The sequence below is a fragment of the Physeter macrocephalus genome, chromosome 9 (assembly GCF_002837175.3).
Source record: "Physeter macrocephalus isolate SW-GA chromosome 9, ASM283717v5, whole genome shotgun sequence".
NCBI lineage: Eukaryota > Metazoa > Chordata > Mammalia > Artiodactyla > Physeteridae > Physeter > Physeter macrocephalus.
In genome coordinates this window covers 93,659,574-93,678,626 of record NC_041222.1, presented here as the reverse complement: position 1 = coordinate 93,678,626, position 19,053 = coordinate 93,659,574, and the positions used below count along the sequence as shown (strand labels likewise).

General features: G+C 52.4%; 1 protein-coding gene across 1 annotated transcript in view; it reads left to right on the top strand.

Annotated features, from left to right (window-relative positions):
* LOXL2 (lysyl oxidase like 2) overlaps positions 1-19,053 on the top strand; it is a 94,144-nt gene that overhangs the window by 46,157 nt on the left and 28,934 nt on the right. The window contains exons 4-6 of the mRNA XM_028494198.1: positions 3,371-3,582; positions 11,340-11,562; positions 14,833-15,016. Of these exons, the coding sequence (XP_028349999.1) occupies positions 3,371-3,582; positions 11,340-11,562; positions 14,833-15,016 (619 nt within the window). The remainder of the gene's footprint in view (positions 1-3,370; positions 3,583-11,339; positions 11,563-14,832; positions 15,017-19,053) is intronic.

The window sequence follows — 19,053 nt, the reverse complement described above, 5'->3', positions numbered from 1 at the left end:
CAGTGAACTATTGTCTCAGGCAAGAGGACCAGCATTCAGACTTTCATTTGAATTTTAAAAAGTGCCAGGCGCATTGCTGGCTTCTGGGCTGTTGGGCTTAATGTAAAACTCACAAGTGTAGAGAGACTTTACTTAGAAAAGAAAAATGTGTATATGTTTTAGTGTTTCAAATCTTCACTTCTCTTTTGAAGTTGAACTCTGGGGAAAAAAAAGTCCTAACACTTGCGGTTATGGAAGGGATTCCACAGCAGTGAGGTCAGGAGGGCCGTTCTGCGTATACGTGTGTGTTTTCCTACACAGAGGTCTCTGAGCAGTCCAGGTGAGCTCCTTAGCCAGCAGCAACCCCTGAATGTGTGCCTGGCCTGAGTCCAAGGGCAGCTGGGAGGTGGCTCTCTCCCCTCACGTACACTCTGGCCTGACTCACGGCTCCTCCGGGCGGGTCGCAGGGTGGACTTCACATATGGACTTCGAATGGGCAGAGCCCGAAGGGAGCCCCCCAGAAGGCTGAGCCGCAGGCCCTGCCCCGTGTGGGACAACTCAATACCGGGCAAGGGATGGGGCGAGGGCGGGAGGGTGAGGACCGTTCAGAGACGCGGGGTTACGAGCCTGGGGCACGGGCTTGGAGTCAGAATTTGGTTGTCATCCTTGTTTATCTACTTACTGGCTCTGTGAACTTGGAGAAGGTGCAAAACCTCACCAAGTTTCCTCGTTTTTCACCTGCAGCACGGGCATACCATCGGCCCTCTCACCGGTTGTCATGGGAATTGAGGAAGGGAATGAATGTAAAGTTCTGAGTGCAGAGCCTGGCGTGTAATTTGGCTTGTGTTTGATAAATGAGAGCCCTCCTAGTCGTTATGATTCAGAGCAGACGGCCCCAGGATTGGGGCATAAGGAGGAGGCTGGCAGGGCCCGTGGAGGTGAGAGACCGTATTTTCTGGAATGAATGAGTGAATGAGGTGGATTTGAGCCCAAGAGGATGGGAAGGAATCGGTTCTGTGGAGGGAGAAGAGAAGGAAGGACAAATGTGAAGCTTGCCTGACTGCTCTCCCAGGGCTTTGGAGGAAAACTCTCTGCATCCTCCTCCACCACACAGATGCACAGACATACACTCCACCCAGCGCACAGACACACAGCCCTGTCACTCGCACATCAGCCTGCACACGGACACACACGAGCAGTGCGCTCCCACAGAGACACATAGACAGACGCACAGACACGTGCAGAGACACACACACACACACACAGACATACTCGTGACACTCAGACACACACACTCACATGCAGTGAGTCAGTGGGAGAACAAGGGCAGTGACGTCAGTTCTAGCGCTTTCTCTTCTTTGAGCCTCATTTCCCACATCCGAGAGCCCACCGGGCTTGTCCCCCAGTCACACGTCTGCTGAGGGGATGCTGACCTTCATCAAGACAAGGGTCTGCTGAGCACCACCCGTCCCCCCCACCCCGCCCCCAGGCCTTCCTCCCTCTGGGTTCACACTCCATATCTTCCCTTAGTGAGGTTGCGCTGATGCTCTAGGGGGCGGGTCGGTGGCGGGGAGAGAGGCCAGGGGTGGGGGGAGGCGGAGGAGGGCAGGGCGGGGGAGGATCTGTGAATTTAATAAAGTCAGCCTAGCCTGCTCGCCCGGTGAAGCCGCAGGGCTGATGCCACAGCGGTAACTTTCCTTCTGGGCGTCACGTGTTCCCTACATGCTGGAATTCCAGCCTGGCCTCCCGAGGTGGGAGGACAGAGGGCGGAGCTGGCCCACGGGCCAGTGTAGGCCTCAGGCCCTTTCTTGCTCACCCCATCCATGTGTCTTGGTGGCACGGGTCCTGTGGCCTGAATGGGGGCTGTAAAGGATCCAGGATGCAGGCAGGCAAACATAATCCTGCCACTGGCGGCTTTCCTTCCGCTCTGCGTGGAAAGGAACCAGAGCCAAATGCCACCGCTCCCGGGCCACATACTTTCTGCTGCCTCGCAGGACTGGGGAAGCACAGCCTGGCTTTGCACCCTGAAGCCAGTAGCAAGGTGACCTGAATCCCTGGGCACCCGAATAATGGTCCTGTTCAAACTCGTGGTTCATTTGCATCCTGGCTGGACGGGGGTTTGGGCACTCGGGTCGCCGGGTTCCTCTCTGCCAGCACCCCTGCCCAGCCCCACCTGGCCCAGCTCACAGAGCATCTCACACAGCACCTCGGACGCTCCTCCCTGCCTCTACGTGGTCTTGGGGAGATCACTGGAGTCAGCCAATTTTCTTATCTGGAAAATGGGGATGACAGTAGCTGTAACGACCTCATTCTATTGCGGAGAGAGAAGAGGGGCTGGAAGTGAGATTCTGGAGATTCCATAGTGTTTGAGGGCAGATTGCGTGAGCCTTGGAAAAACATAAGAGGTATCACTGGAAATGCCAGGTAGGCCCGTGTTCCTCCACCCACCCTGGCTTCTTGGGGCCCCCTATCCAACCAAATCCCCCGGGCTCGGGTGTGGGCTTGGGGCAGGGACACTGCAGCTCAGGGTCGGGGGTTGGGGGTCAGGGGTTGGGGAGGGGAGCCCACCCTCGACCCACAGCCTCCTCCAAGTTCTCCCAGCAGGGTCCTGCCTTTTCTCTCACTGCCTCAGCAGAAACAGGGTGGGCATAGGGCTGAGGAGGGGCCTTTCCAAGGGCCTCAAGACGTTCAGAATCTTCCCTTTCCTTTCCTTTGCCCAGCTGAATGACTGAGTGCATCCGTACCTCCCAGGCCCCAGGATGCCCCTCCCTGCTTGGCCGGCCTGGGTCTCTGCACACCAACCACTGCTCCCCTCCCCCTCTTCTCTCCAAGCCCTCCCCTTCTCTCCTGGGATTTTCGCCCTAAAGACTGCCGACCTGGGGGCTATGAGGTAGTGTGCATCTGATGGCCCCACCAGCCTCAGGGTATCTGAGGCTCATCTGCCTGCAACTTCAGTTTTACTGAACGATTAGTGGGGAGACACACACACTCACTCCCACGCATGCACACATATGCTTTGGAGTACAACGCGAGCAGCCAGATTATTTTTACTATAGAGCATGAAATTCAAGGAACACGATCTCTCTTCCGCTGTCGTTTTGAGACCCCTGCAGGAGGCTGCTGCCCTCTGCTGTTTTTGATAAGACAGAGGAGGAGCGTTGGGGTCCTCCAAGTCTCTGATTGCCCAGGTCCCACCTGCTCCCCTCCTCCAGTCCCCTCGGCCAGACTATCTCCCACGCACACGTGCTGTGTGCTCGCGGAGAGCGCCCAGGGGCCCCCGAGGGCCCGAGGGGAGAGGCAGGGGGGCCAGCAGAGCGCCCAGTCTGCCGTCACCTCTCCACGGCCAGACCAGGAAAGTAACCCCTCTCCTTCCATGCCTCCTCCCTCCCAGAACATGAATATCCAGGTGGAGGACATCCGGATCCGAGCCATCCTCTCCGCCTACCGCAAGCGCACCCCGGTGACGGAGGGCTACGTGGAGGTGAAGGAGGGCAAGACATGGAAGCAGATCTGCGACAGGCACTGGACGGCCAAGAACTCCCGCGTGGTCTGCGGCATGTTTGGCTTCCCTGGGGAGAAGAGCTACAACGCCAAAGTGTACAAGTAAGGAGGGTGCGGGGAGTGCAGCTGGCTGGGCTCTGGCCCTGCCTTGTTGTAGAGTTAGCTCTGCAGTGGCCTGGGCTGCTGCTGTCTCCCCAGCAGGTGATTATTTTGAGAAATCTGGACCTTGCAGCAACTGTTAGGAAATTGAGAAACCGATCGATTCGATTCGGTTATATCCATGCCGAGTAAATCTTGCAATGCTGTTAGGATTTCCAAAGTTAATATCTCCCAGGGGGAAAAGGAGTGGATCCTAAGGAGACTTAGAGTAATTTGCCCGAGGGGGTGTCCAGTGAAGGGTTTTCAGCTCAGGACAGGCTGGTGTATTGGCTGGTCGTGGGGTCTTCCTAGTTCCTCTAATAAGGATAATAATCGGCTTTACTGAGTGCTTACTACATGCCAGGCGGCTCTGGTTTTAGTCTCTTAAGCTTCACAACACTAGGAAGCAGGGGTCTATTTCAGAGTTAAGGGAATGAAGTCAGCGAGGGGTGATAAATCTCGGAAGTGGCTGGGACTCCTCTGGCGGTCCAGTGGTTAAGACTCTGCGCTTCCACTGCAGGGGGCACGGATTTGATCCCTGGTCGGGGAACTAAGATCCCACATGCCGTGCGGCGTGGCCAAAAAAAAAAAAAAACCTAAGAAGTGGCAGATCCAGGATCCAAACCCAGGTCTCCAGCGACAGGGTCCACACTCCTCAAGAGTGTAGACTCACTACCTCTTTCCTTTCAAGCCAAGGAGAGAGGTGGCTTCCAAGCCAGGAGACAGGAGTCCCAGCCCCAGATCCTCTTCCAGATCCCTAGGGTCAGCGTAGGCTGCGTCCCTCCCTGGGCTCGTCCTGGCCGCCTCCGGCCAGAGCCCCCAGTCCACCAGGAGGGTGAGTGCTTGGAGGCAAGCTGCCTGGCTGGGCGGGTGAGCATGGTGGTGATTTCCACCCCCAGCGGCCCTCAGACATGGCCCAGACCTTCCTGTTTGCACAGGGTGGGATGGGGGCATGCAGGGTGGTCCCCATCTTCTAAACAGTTTGGAGAAGTCCCTCCAGCTGGCCAGCTCCTTCCCTGGAGATACCTTCTCAGCTTTTCCTTCCCATTGGAGCCAAGAAAAGCAAATCCCCTCCCCTGACAGGCCTCCTACCTGCTGGACCCACCAGAGCGCCCAGCCTGTCATAGGTCTGAGTCCAGACCCGGGAGCAGGAAGGCTGCCATGAGCCCTGCCCGGAGCAGGATGGGGTGCCTGAGGCCAGACAACACGTGGCTTGTTCAGAGGGCATTTGAAAGCTACCTCCTGAACTGCGGATGGACCGGAGTCCTTTTCTGCCTTTTGAGGAAGGATCTCAGATCTCAGATCTGTTTTGGCAGCTGGGCCGCACATGATCCTCTCACGAACTGGGTTTGAAAACCCCCTCCCTGTTCCTCCTACTCTGTGTCTGTGGCTTTGCTTTTTCAAATGCCGGCAGGAAAAAGGCTGCTAAGTCTGGGAGGCATCCAAGGTGGTGGGAGGTGAGCAGTACTCTCACAGTACATCTCACCGAGATGGGAGATGATTAGCAGACACTGGAAACTAGCTCCTGGTCCAGCCCTCTCGCTGGAAATGGTATAGAGGAGGGGCGGGGCTGAGGCATGGGAGGGCAGCTAGGCTAAAACCTTCTTCATCTCAGCTTGTATTTGATGTGGTATGTTAGTCCCTGGGATGCAGCTGACATTTGGGGCCCAAAAGAGAAAAGCGTGTTGGGGAGAGTTTCCGTGCTTCGGTGGTGCTGTTAGGGATTGAGCTGGTAGCTGGTAGGAGGAAGCTGTTAGCGAAAAGCAGGGCCTCCCAGGGCATGTGGGGTCCTCAGAGGTCACCCGGCCCAAGCCCTCAGGCTGCACAGGAGGAGACCCAGGCCTGAAGGGCAGTGGAGTCGGGGGTTCACAAAACCACTCCTGCCAGAGATGCAGGGCAGCCCAGGCAGGTCTGCTCCAGGGAGAGCTCTCCACACTGCTGCCTCCACCCTCAGACCTGCTCCTGCTTTGCTCCACCCTAGAGGCGGGGCCTGGCCACACTGCACAGGCCGCCACCACCGGCTGGCTGGGTAAGTCTGAGAGCTGGGGCAGCACTGGCCTGGAGACAGGGGTATCTGTGAGCCCTGCTCAGAGACTGAGGACAACAGAGGCCTGGGAGCCAGAGCAAGGGCCACACCCTGCATGGCCCCTGCATCTGGGCCTTCTGGTAGCATCTTTCCCCACCTCCCTTTCACCTTTCCTGCAGCAGCCTGTCAGTCGCTACTGTTGCTGACCACACCCCCAAGGCAGGGGAGGGGGTCTCCCCGGGAGGCCCTTCACCTCAGGAAGGAAATTGTTTTCAAAGTAATTCTCTCTGGGGTGGGGTTAGTAATCTCCAGGCATCCACCAGGCCCCTAAGGGACTTTGCAGCCTTGGGAATTCACCTGGGCAGCATCTATGGCCTCTCCACCCTGCCTTCCTCTGCTAACCTGCAGGTCTGGTGGCCTTAGAGTTATCCCCAGGCCGCGACCGCAGCTCTTCATCAGAACCTCTGCTGGCCATCCAACCTCGACACCCCTGGCCAAGTCAGAAGAGTCTGGCGGGGTTGCCTGCAGGGCCCCCAGAGGCCTCTGCCCTCACGGGCTCTCCCCAGGGGGAAGTCAGGGGCTCTCACCAAGGGCCGCTTTGCCATGGGCTGACTTCTATGCTGGACTGGGAAGCTGTGCATATACCTCGAAATTGATAAAGCTGAAGCTTCAGGGCCCCATCCCCGGGGCCAGGAACATTTTGTAGTCATTTTCTTTTTCTTAAAGCAGGATCACAATAACGATATGGATTTATTGATGGCGAGCTTACTGAGCAGAGATTCTGCATCTAATGTTGCATCTTGCGAGTTAGGAAGAGCTCTAAGACTTCGGTGAGTCGGCTGAAACAGGGACCAAAAGGAGGCCCTCCACAGCCAATTATAGAAATGCCGGATCCACTTTGGTTTCATGTAGAGAAAGGGGTTCAGAGGCTTGGGGAGACTGGAATGTTGGAGTGGATTTGTCACCTAAGATCTGCTCTCCCACCCGGGAGGGTCCAGAAGACAGACTTCTCACCCTGACCATGGGGAATAAGTTTGTGAGGGGAGCCCTGGCGTTCTTAAGAGCTCCCTGACGGCTCTTCTCTGTAAGCCAGACCTCAGGGTGGGAGCTGCAGTCACCGCAGCCTGGGAAACCTAAATGCAATGGGGGTAATTGGATCGGGGTTGGCAGGGGCCAAGCCACAGCATTCAACGCCAAAGGCAAGGTGGGCGTGGCTACTGAATGGCCAGCAGATCAGAATACTCTGACTCCAGCAGACCTGTGGTATCGACCAGCTGATCTAGTTGGCTGGATCGTGGTGTCCCTAGAAGTGAAATAGGAAGCCTCCTCAATTCCGTTTTCTGGACGGGGGGCACACCGTGAGTCTTGTGGAATTTTAGTTCCCCGGCCAGGGATTGAACCCTGGCCCTCAGCAGGGAGAGCGCGGAGTCCTAACCACTGGACTGCCAGGGAATTCCCTACTCAATCCTTGATCTGTAAAAGCAGAAAAGTTCTAGGTCAAGAGAACAGAAATCTAACCTGAATCATAAAAACAGGCCCGGCCTCTCAATCAGTATCCAGACTTAAGCCAGTTTACAGACCCAGAAGCCCTTGAATGAAGAGGAGGCCAGGTCCCCTTGAAGAAGGACTGTGGCATGCTGCCAAAAATGTATACTGCTAATCATTGGCCCAGGCTTCTCCAAAGGAGAAGATCACTGTATGTTGGGCCCAAGGAAATAATCAGAACCTTCAGGAACCACTGGACACGGGCTCTGAACTGACACTGATTCCAGGGGCCCAAACATCCCTATGGCCCACAGTCAGAGTATGGACGTCAGGTGATCAATGGAGTTTGGCCTCAGGTCCACTCATAGTGAGCCCAGTGGGCCCCTGAACCCATCCGGTGGTTATTTCCCTAGGCCCAGAATGCACAATTGGAATAGACATAATCACATAGCGGGCAGAATCCCTACGAAGTCTGGCTTCCTCCTTGGCTGGGGGAGAGCCAGGAGGACTTCTCATTTTTTAGTTGAATCAGTTCAGCTCAGTGTTCTTCTAGCCACCCAGCCATCGGGCTAGATACCTCTTTCTTAAGTAGGCTTCCCGCTTGGCCAACGGCTGTCCTGTAACTCCAGTCGCCCACCAATCAGCAGGCCTGGAGTGGGCTGTCCACGCCTCCTCCCCAGCGCCTCATATCTGCATCCCCGTATCTGCATCTCGGGGGGCCTGCGGGAGTGAATCACGGGGGCCGGGTGGGCTCTGGTGGTGGAAGCCTGTGGAGGATCACGGGCAAGTTCCTGTGAGCTGATGTAAGAGGGCAGTGGGGCTGTCTGGGGAGGGAGGAGCAGCTCTGTGTCTGCCGGGGGTGCTTCGCTCTATATTAAGAGCTCGGTACATCTGTTCCTGGGAGAAGCTTGTGGTCATGGAAATCTGGGAGCTAGAAGATGTTCCAGTCCAGTGGGATCTGACCACTCCTTGTGCAGCTGACATCCCCTGGGTGTATTTGCTCGCCCGATGGTAGGGGTGTCATAGCAAGCTGTAACCGCCCCCCACCGAGTGCGTTCTCCAGTCTGATGTGGGAGTGTCATGGGAAAGAAGCTGGAGGTTGTGTTTCCAAGTGCAGGGGCCTTCCAGGGAGTGGGGAGGGGCAATGGCTCTTGGAATTATTAACAGTCCTCCTGTGTAGTCCTGTGCTCTGTCTGTAGCTATGTTGAGCACACATCCTGAATTTTCCAAGACAGTCCTTTTTTCAAAAGAATAAAATTGGGTGGGGGGCCTCTCCGCGTGGCTTGCGGGATCTTAGTTCCCTAACCAGGGATTGAACCTGGGCCACGGCAGTGAAAGCACCGAGTCCTAACCACTGGACCGCCAGGGAACTCCCAAGATAGTCCTTTTTATTTTTCGAAGATTCTGTGTCATTGCACCCACAGGTACAGTAGAATTACTAGCAGTAGCAATTTTTGATTAAGGAAAGATATCGGCAGCATCTGTAGGGTTTTTCCTTCCTCTTTGTTCATATCCCATTCACTCTGAGACAAAGCAGAAACTTCCAGGGCTGCTGGACCAGCAGGGACAGGACCCTGCTTCTGCCCATCTGGGGCCAACTTGCCCTGGGCGGCCCCTCCTCTGAGCAGTCCAGCTCTCCCTGGCATCTCACTGGATTCCGCCAGTCAGGGATGAGCACGTAGACCCCCAAAGACCTGGGACAGCATGAGAGGACAGGGTGTCCTCCCCGTCCTCCTCCTTTTCGAATCCCGCCATCATTCAAGGCCCAGTTCAAACCCACTCTTCCTTGAAGTCGTCCATCATCTCTCTTCTCTCATCTTTCTTTTTTTCCTCTAACCAGTACAGTTTTTATTTATTTATTTTATAGACACTTAGGTAGCCCTTCCAAGTGCCGGCCACTGTGGTTAAGTGCTTTATAAGAATTAACTCATTTAACTCTCCTAACAATCTGATGAAGTAGATCCCTTTGCTACATCTGATCTGGAGATGGGGAAACTGAGGCACAGTGACCTTTCTGTTAACCAATTCATTACTTACTGGTTGGTTATCATTTTAGAAAAAACGTTGACTCACCTCGATCCATATTCTGCCTTCCAAAAAAAACCCCATAAAAACACACAACACAGGCTAAGAGCTTACCTAGAATATGATATGGAGACAACCTCAGCCTCACTGACTCCTGGGTGAAGAATTTTTTTTTTAAAGTATAAAGATGGTAATTTAATAATGATAAAGGGGTTAACTCATCAAGAGGACATAACAATCTGAACTGTTTATGCACCAAATAACAGATCTTCAAAATACATGACGTAAAAACTGACAGAACTGCAAGGAGAAATAGACGAATCCACAATTATAGCTGGTGATTTCAGTTCTACTCTCTCAATAATTTATAGAACAAGTAAGGATATAGAAGACTTGAACGACGCTATCACCCAATTTGACCTATCTGGCTCTTAGAGAACACTCCACTCAACAACAGCAATATGCAAAATTTTTTCAAGTACCCATTAAAAGAAAACATAACCTAGCTAGAACATAAAATGTGCCTGGACCATAAATTATGTCTCAATCAATTTAAAATGATTCAAGTCATACAAAGCATATTCTGTGCACATGATGGAATTATGTTAGAAATCAATAACAGAAAGATATCTAGAAAATCCCCAAGTATTGGAAACTTGCATACCCAGTTCTAAATAACCCTTCTGTCATAAAAGTAATCAAAAGGTAAATTTAAAAGTATTTTGACCTGAATTAAAATGAAAACACAGTATCTCAAAATATGTGGAATATAGCTAAAGTAGTACTTAGAGGGACATTTATACTCCTATATTGGAAAGGAAGAAAGGTATCAAATCAGTGACATCAGCTTTCACTCTAAGAAACTAGAAAAAGAAGAGCAGATCAAACTGGGTGAAGATTTGATGTGGTCTGTGGCTGAGTTTCATCACCGTTATAATTTCCATGACGAAACCAAGTCTACTTTGACTCAGCAGAGGGGGGGTAATTTAAGTCTGTTCTCATTGCTTCTCATTGGATTCACATCTTTAATTTTGTCTGTCAATGGGAGAGAGTTTTACACTCAACTTGTCCTGCTCATTGACACAGGGAAATAAAGGCAGGGAGACAAAGGGGAGCAAGACAGCATGTTGAAGCTATCTGAGGAGTTTGGGTGACCAGCCATTCTGATTACCCAGGACTGAGGTGTTTCCTGAGACCAGGGGTCCCATCTCTTTTATTTATTTATTTATTTATTTATCTATCTATCTATCTATCTATTGAAGTATAGTTGATTTACAATATTGTGTTAGTTTCAGGTGTACAACGAAGTGGTTCAGTTATATATATATTCTTCTATATATATTTATATATAACTTTTCTTTTCTTCATATATACATATAAAACTGAAGATTATTTTCCATTATAGGTTATTACAGCATATTGAATGTAGTTCCCTGTGCTATACAGTAGGTCCTTGTTCTTTATCTACTTTATATATAGTCGTGTGTATCTGTTAATCTCAAATCGTAATTTATCCCTCCCCCCTTTCCCCTTTGGTAACCATAAGTTTGTTTTCTATGTCTGTTGAGTCTGTTTCTGTTTTGTATATGAGTTCATTTGTATTATTTTTTTTAGATTCCACATGTAAGTGATACCATATAATATCGGGTTGGCCAAAAATTTCGTTTGGGCTTTTCCATAACATCTTGTCTTTTTCTGTCTGACTTACCTCACTTAGTATGATCATCTCTAGGTCCATCCATGTTGCTTCAAATGGCAATATTTCATTCTTTTTTTATGGCTAATATGCCACTGTATTTGTCTCTCTTAGATCCCTTTCTGCATTTTGTGTTTGTAGGCTTTAGTGTTATCTCACTACACTCAGTTAGTCCCTTGTCTTCTAGAATGTGAGCTTCCTGGGGGCAGGAGGCCACCACTGCCCTTCCGGGTCCTGCTCCCCAGTGCCCAGCGCGGGCCCAGCATGACCAAGGGCTCAGTGAGTGCTGGCGGATGCACCCTGCAGAGCTCTGTCTGGAGTAGGACTGAACCCCAAGAGCAGGGGCCGTGCCTCTCTGGTCCCACCACCAGCTCCCCAGCAGCTGGCACAATGGCTGGCCCCGGGCAGGGGTCCAATGCCCAGTTGTGGCAGAAGGGAGGGGTGGGCACCAGGATGCCTTGGTCACCTGCCCCGTCCTACCTTCTGCAGAATGTTTGCCGCCCGCAAGAAGCAGCGCTATTGGCCATTCTCCATGGACTGCACAGGCACGGAGGCCCACATCTCCAGCTGCAAGCTGGGCCCTCAGGTCTCGCTGGACCCCGTCAAGAATGTCACCTGTGAGAATGGGCTGCCGGCCGTGGTGAGTTGTGTGCCTGGCCAGGTCTTCAGCCCCGATGGACCCTCAAGATTCCGGAAAGCCTACAAGCCAGAGGTGAGGATGGGGCAGGTGATTTGGCCACTTGGCACCTGAGGGGGAGGTCTGGTGGTTAAGGGAGCAGAGAGGGACCCCCAAGAGAGAGCAAGGAAATGCAGACCACTTTTCTAGAGGGCAGGAAGGCAGAGGACACCTGTCAGGGCCAGCCTCTCCGATAGATGCCACCTCTAGGGTGTGACAAGAAGCTGAGCCCCTGCCCCTAATCATTAGCACCCCTACCTGTCCTTCCACTGCTGCTCTATTCTGAGGCCAGCGTCCCCTCTGTGGGGGACAGATACACTGGAGAGGAACATGACTCATTACTGACGTCACAGGCTCCGTGTGCTATCTGTGGACCGCATGAAGGATGGGAGTGGCCACCTGGGGCTCCCGCACAATTCCCAGAGGAATCAAGCATCCTGGAAACACGATCCAACCGTCAAAAGCACGTGAAATCAGCAACTTTCCAACAAGTTTTGGTTTATTCTGCAACAGAAAGGGTAACAATTTTTAAAAGCTGCCACCGTGATAGTAAATGGAAACGTGCCATCCCCACGTCTGTGTTATCTGTACCCGTTATCACGTTATACGTTTGTGAACCAGCCAGTGTGTGTGCGTGTGGGTGTATTCAAGAGATGTCAGTGTACGTCTGTTCACATCAATTACATCCCCACTTCAAGTGACTGATTCCTTAGGACAAGCGAATTATCCCAACCATTGGCAGGCTTGACACATCCTCTGAAGACGAGAAAGTGCACTATGCTGTCTTCCCTTGAAAATCATTAGGCAGCTTTTCTATTTCCGACGCTCCTCTTTTCACATATCCACGAAAGGTCTCTGTGATTTGCATGCTCTGAAAACTGCTAATACGGGCCGGTGGGTGGGAAAAGCAGAGGGGAGGGGTAGGAAAGAGAGCTAATCATTTAGTAGGGATTGATTCCCTGTATCAGATGAAACCTAATTACTTGGGAATCGGTCCCCTGGGCCAGGACAGGTTCCAAGTCAGCTCCGATCGCATTAGGGGTAAGACGAGAGAGGAAACTCTGATGGGGGCAGATGGTGTGTCAGGCGGGTCCAGGCGGTGGGGTGGAGTGGAGGGCAGGAGTAGCAACCCCTCCCCAAGCCGAGGCAGCCTCATTCTGTGTCTACTGTCCCTTCTCCATATCTCTCCCCCTATCTACCCCCCTGCCCTCTCCAATCTCTCCTCTCCATCAACATCTAATGACCTGCTCTTGGACAGGGGCTGATAACACTCATCCAGTGGAAACGAGAAACCCAGGCAGGAGCCGATAAGCCACACTGGGTGGCCCCTCCCAGGCTGGGGTGGCATATTTGGACAAAAGAAGAACCCTTAAACAAAAGGAGTGAAGTGAACACAGCAAGCCCAGGCATCAACCGGAGGGTGTGGGAACTCTTTGGGGTGTCTTCCTGGCACTTCCAGCCGGCAGCCAGCCCTGTCCCCCTCAGTCCTCACCAGGGCCTCCAAACTGCACAGACCTGACCACACATCGCACGTGTGCAGCCAGGCCACACAGGCATGCCTGCAGCCCCTCACTTCCCCCCACCGCCACGTGACTTGACAGCCACATCCTTTCTACAGCCTCAGCCTGAGCCTCTGAGCTTTCCTCATGTGTCATCCAGAATACCAGGTCCTACTGTTTTGGAATTCCTCTTACTGTGTGGTTGAAAGCAAAGGAATCAAGTTCATACCAAACCAATTATAAAAAAAAAAAAGAGCAAGCAAGGCTTACATCACATTTTCCCTTGGTTTCTTTCTTTCCTCCAGGGCCAGCTGACTCTGCCTGGCCTCTGCCAGAGAGGGTAAGGTTATCTGGGACTCTGTCTTACGCTTGAGTCACGGATGGTCCGCTCCATGGGAAGGGGACCCTGACATCCAGCTAGAGAGCTTGGGAAAGGAAATGGGGGAAGGGAGAGGTCACGGTTCTACAACAGTCAGGGACTGCGGCCAGCAGTTGTATTTGTCATGTTTTCTAAAGCTAGACTAAAGTTTCTTGAAGCCAGTGTGGGTTTTGCACCCCTCCCTGTCCCTCTTTTCTTCTCCCTCTAGTGCCAGGGTCTGTCCCTGAGGTCTGTAAATCTAGGTGGGGACCTTAGCTGGAGGATGGAGACACAGGCTCTTGTTTGATGCCTTGGCCCTCGAGATGACTGCTGTATGTTAATGCTTGAAAACCACCACCTCCAACCAGGCCTGCCTCGTCCAGACCATCAGTGGGTACGATGAAGGGAGTCCGGGCTGACAGCCTTCTGAGTTCCCCGCCCCAGCACGTGCACACACACACACACACACACACACACACACACACACACACACACACACACACACACACACACACACTCATGCATGCACAGAAACGGATCCAAAGCAGGGTATGTGGGCAGATGGAGTCAAATGACCCGTCTCCCACCTTGTAAGGTGTAATCCAACGGGAATAAGATGCTGGTGGAGAGTAGGTCTTACTCCTGTGCAATTAAATAATCCCCATAAGGTGATTAAGGCTTCCGGCCCGTCAGTGAGCAAGTAGACGTAACTAAACTATAACCACCTACTCTCTCTGCATGTCTGGTGGGGCTGCATCTTCTGAAGAGCTGGGCTGATCTGGACGTGGAGTAGAATCGGGCTGGCAGGAGCTAGAGTGGTGACTAGTCATGAGCCCAGCTGCAGGAGCGATGTCGGACGTGACCAGTGGGCGGCTCCCCATCCCCTTGCCACGGCCCATCGCCAAGTCTTGGCCGCCTCACTGGGGCCCCGCCCGCTCACTCTCTGTCTTCTCTCTCCTGCCTCTCATCGGCCTGCAGAGCAGGATCCTTGCGGTGTGGTCCGTTTAGCGCCCTGGAATCTCCCCCGGGGCTAGGCCAGACCGCAGCACTCTGTTACAAGCAGGATAGAATTATGATCCATTTGGAATCTGCAGACTTTGGGGGTAGGAGCTTCTTTCTGTAGCTCTGAAGCTTGAGGTTCTGGAGTGAGGGCGTGCAGGGAAGTGTTGGTGTTAAGGTCCTCGAGCAAGTATGGGGTGGGGTGATGGGCTGATGAGGGTCCCTGAGGGGCTCCCCAGTGGTCCAGGACGAAAGGTCCACGAGAAGCCTGCAAAGGGAGCGCACAGCAGAGCCGACCTCGCAGAGTGAGCCTGCGCGCCCCCACCCCTCCGCGGGCACACTCACAGGTCGAGCACCGTCAGCTCCTAGCCTGGTGCCGGGTTTGGAGTGGGGAGGGGTTGGGAAAGGAGGGGCGTGAGCCGCACTCAGCAGGACCATGTGTCTCTTCAGCAACCCCTGGTGCGGTTGAGAGGAGGTGCCAACGTCGGGGAGGGCCGCGTGGAGGTGCTCAAGAACGGAGAATGGGGTACCGTCTGCGACGACAAGTGGGACCTGGTGTCCGCCAGCGTGGTCTGCAGAGAGCTGGGCTTCGGGAGCGCCAGAGAGGCCATCACAGGCTCCCGGCTGGGGCAAGGTAAGGCGTGGGGAGGACATTCTGTGGCCTCTCTTCACGGAAAGTGTCACATGGGGAGCCCAGCCGGGGCTGGCTGGCCTCATCCTTTCCAGGCTCCTCTTGCTTTGCCTCCTCCCTCCAACAGCTGCTGCGCTATTAGGAAATCCCAGGCCTCTCCCCAGGCAGTTGGAGCTGGAAGGGCCTTAGGGAATATTGAGTGCCCATTTTATGGATTTGGAAGCTGAGACCCAGAGAAGGAAGTAAACGACCAAGATGAGACAACATATTAGCACCCAATGAATATGCTAACGGAGGTCTACCCAACTCCTAACCCAGTGCTCCCCACAGCCCCACTGAGAAAACTGGAATTTCCAGGTCCTTCCCCCAGGAGAAGACCTCAGAATTCATGAGGCTATGGACCACCCCCGGCCCAAAAGAATCCTGAATGTCATCTTACTTTTCCACCCTGAGTTAGCACCGCACACATTCTCTCCCTGCCGCCAGAGACTGGGAACAGGATGCCCTGCTCCCGGTGTCATGAGACGCTAACAGAAGAAGGGGCCTGGTTTTTATTAAGTGTCTCAAACAAATCTTTCCTTTGAGCAAAGAACAAGAGTATAGGAGGCTTTCAAGCAGGTCACCCTGTTGAGAGGAATGTTGTAAACATGACACGGCAACACAACAGATAACTTCCCCTCCCGACCCCCATGAAGACCACTGCTCTGTGCCAGCCCTGGTCCTGCAGAGGGTGGAGTCTTTGCCCCAAACAGACTCTGCAGCCCAGCGAGCGTCCAGCGCTCCCCCCGCAACCGCCCCACCACCCAGCGGGCCTTTGTGTGTTGAGCAAAGGAAACCAGTCATCTGCAGGAATCTTTTCAGTGTTGACCCCCAGGGAGGCTGCTGCAGACCGGGGGCTGCCGTGGTTGGGAAGGGGTGGAGAGGGAGGAGAGTGGGCTGCAGACGAGGGCGGGCTGTCCTATCCCGTGAGGAGAGGATGTTTCCACACCGTCAGAAAAAACACCATCACCCCACAGAAAGGAGTATGGTGAGGTCATTGGCCGCAACCTGGAGGAAATAACAGCGCAGTGGACCCGAGAGACAAGTCTTGGAATCATAGATGGCGCTGCTACAGAAGAACTCAGAGTTCATCTCGTACAACAGATGAGGAATCTGAGGCTCTGGAGAGCGAGCCCGAGGTCACACCTATAGTTAGTGGCAGAGAAAGATTGAAACTCAAGTCTTCTAACTCTCAGATGTGGGCTTCTCCCTCCTACCCACCTGTGTCAATCTGCTCGCATTCAGAACATCTCTACCCCCAATCCCTGCAAGCTTCCTAGGGTCTACTGAAGTTTGAGGGTCTAGGGTGGACTAGAGCGTTGCTTCCTGCCAGCTGTCAGTGACCCCAGTGACAATCTCTCTCCTCCCCTGTCGTGGTGAGCTCTTTGCGGTTCCCTTGGATCTCAGATATTCCCACAGTCCATTGTACTAGTTGGCTAATGTGTTGGTTTGTGGTCTCCCCAGGCCTACAGGACAAAGACCACTCATTCAGAGGAAGAAACAAGCACCGGATGACATAAACATTCCATTTATCATGGGCGTGTGCTATTTGACCTAATTATTTCATTGCCCAGAGCAGCCAAAATTTTCCCAGGGCCCACGGAACTCTGGGAGAAAGAGACATTTGGCATTTTCAGTGCTGTCCTTGAACGAACCATTGGATGATCTATCATCTTCTGCCACGTTGGGCAGGTCAACTCTGGTAGACAGAAAGGGAAAAGTCCACATTTGAGGTCAAGCCACAGAGCAGTCAGGGTCCATCCTCAGCCCTGCCTCTAGCTGGTGGACCAAGTTACCACACCCACAGCGAGGGTAGTGAAAGGGCAAGTGCTGAGGGGCGGGCAGTCTGAGTCCTGGTCCTGGCCCTGCCACCTACATGCTCGGTGAGCTTGAGCAACCTTCTGGGTCTCAGATCCTTCAATGGATTCACGGTGTCTGAGGTTCTGTCTGTCCAGCCTCCTGGGATTCTGAGACCTGCTCTTATCACCAGCATAGATGTTAGGTCAGAGTCAGGCACTGTGCTTTGTGTTCTGAGATCCCCTGTACACATCTGAACTCCAGCTGTCTGTTCACACAACTGGCTCCCACCATGCCCGGTTCATAGTGCTCTGGAGACATTCATTTTATCAAGAATGAATGAATGAGGGACTTCCCTGGCAGTCCAGTGGTTAGGACTCTGCACTTCCACTGCAGGGGGCACGGTTGGATCCCTGGTCGGGGAACTAAAAGATCCCACAAGCCTCGCGGTGTGGCCAAAAAAAAAAAAAGGAATGAATGAATTAATTAATTCCAGTTGCATAAGTAGGGTGAGCTGAACAAACACTTGGTAAAGAAGCTCCAACACTCCAGACCCACGCTGTCCAACAGACATATAATGTGAGCCACATATGTAATGTTAACATTTTCTAGTAGCCACGTAAAGAACAAATAAAAAGAAAGAGATGAAATTCATTTTAATAATCTATTTTCCTTAATATTATATATAATATTTCCAAAATATTATGATTTCAACATGTAATCAATATAAATGCTCTTGATGAGATAGTTCACAGGTAGGGTACTGACTCTCTGAAATGCAGGATGCGTTTTGCACTTACAGCCCATCTTGGTCTGGACTGGCCACATTCCACGTGCTCGGCGAGGTGGCAGCTGCTGCGCTGGATGGGGCAGCTCCAGAGCAGTGCCTTTCAAACCCTTTTGCTTGAAACCGCCCATCAGAAATACTGACAGCACATGCAAGTAAAGCCGAAACATGAGTCTCTGGAAACAATGCTTACCTTTATAACATTCACAGTGATCCTTGAAGGCAGGCCTCTGCTTAGATGGGCAGAAAGGAGGAGGGGTGTCAGGGGGCAGGAGGCAGAGGCAGCACCCCTAGATGAAGGGGAACATAGTGCTTCCAACAGCTCAGCTCTTTCCCAGAGCAACCTGCTCTTTTCCAGCCTAGGGTTTCCTCTCCTGACTCTCCTGAATGAGCTTCAGAAACTCGGGAAGATCATGCTGTGGGGTCAGACTGCCTGGTTTGAATACTGGTTCCTCCATCAGCCCAGTTACTTAATCTTTGGTCCCCTGTGGGGACCATTTTGTTGGGGTGATTAAATGAGTTAATATAAACAATGTGTTTAGGACAGAATCCAACACATAGTGAGTGCTCAATAAATATTAGGTACCATCTCCACCACCATAATCATCATCATCATCATCATCATCACCATCACCACCATCATCACCATCATCACCATCATCATCATCACCATCACCACCATCATCACCATCATCATCATCACCATCACCACCATCACCACCATCACCACCATCATCACCATCACCATCACCATCACCAACACCATCATCATTACCACCAGTACCATCATCACTGTCATCATTGCCATTATCACCATCATCACTATCCTCACAATCATCAAACAAGCCACTGCTCTAACTGGATACTCAAATCCAAGGTTGCTCTATGTTTCTGAGCCCATCTTAATTCATGAGCTGTGGCCCTGCTTGCTTCAGAGTCTGTTGGGGGTCTGTATTTTGCATAGCCTTTCCGCTCTGAGTCCTTGGATATTTCCAGCCATAGTGACTGATGTGTTTTTATAAATTTTGGACTAAGAAAGCCGGAGGGAGACTAGAGGCTATTTCATTCGTCCTACTGGGAGATGACAGGGTTGGACTAGTGTCGTGGTGGCAGAAATGAAAAGCACTGAGATTTGGGGGGAGCGAACAGAACATGGTGAAGGATTGCTTGTCTGTGATAAAGGAGGAGGAGGTGGTGCCTCTGGGTTCTGGTGAGAACAGGCAGGTGGATGGAGGTGCCACTTCCGGAGATGGGGAGGTGCTGGTGGAAAAACAGTCTAGGGAAAAAAAAATGTCATGAAGAGCCTAGGGGTAGGACGGGAATAAAACACAGACCTACTAGAGCATGGACTTGAGGATATGGGGAGGGGGAAGGGTAAGCTGGGACGAAGTGAGAGAGTGGCATGGACATATATACG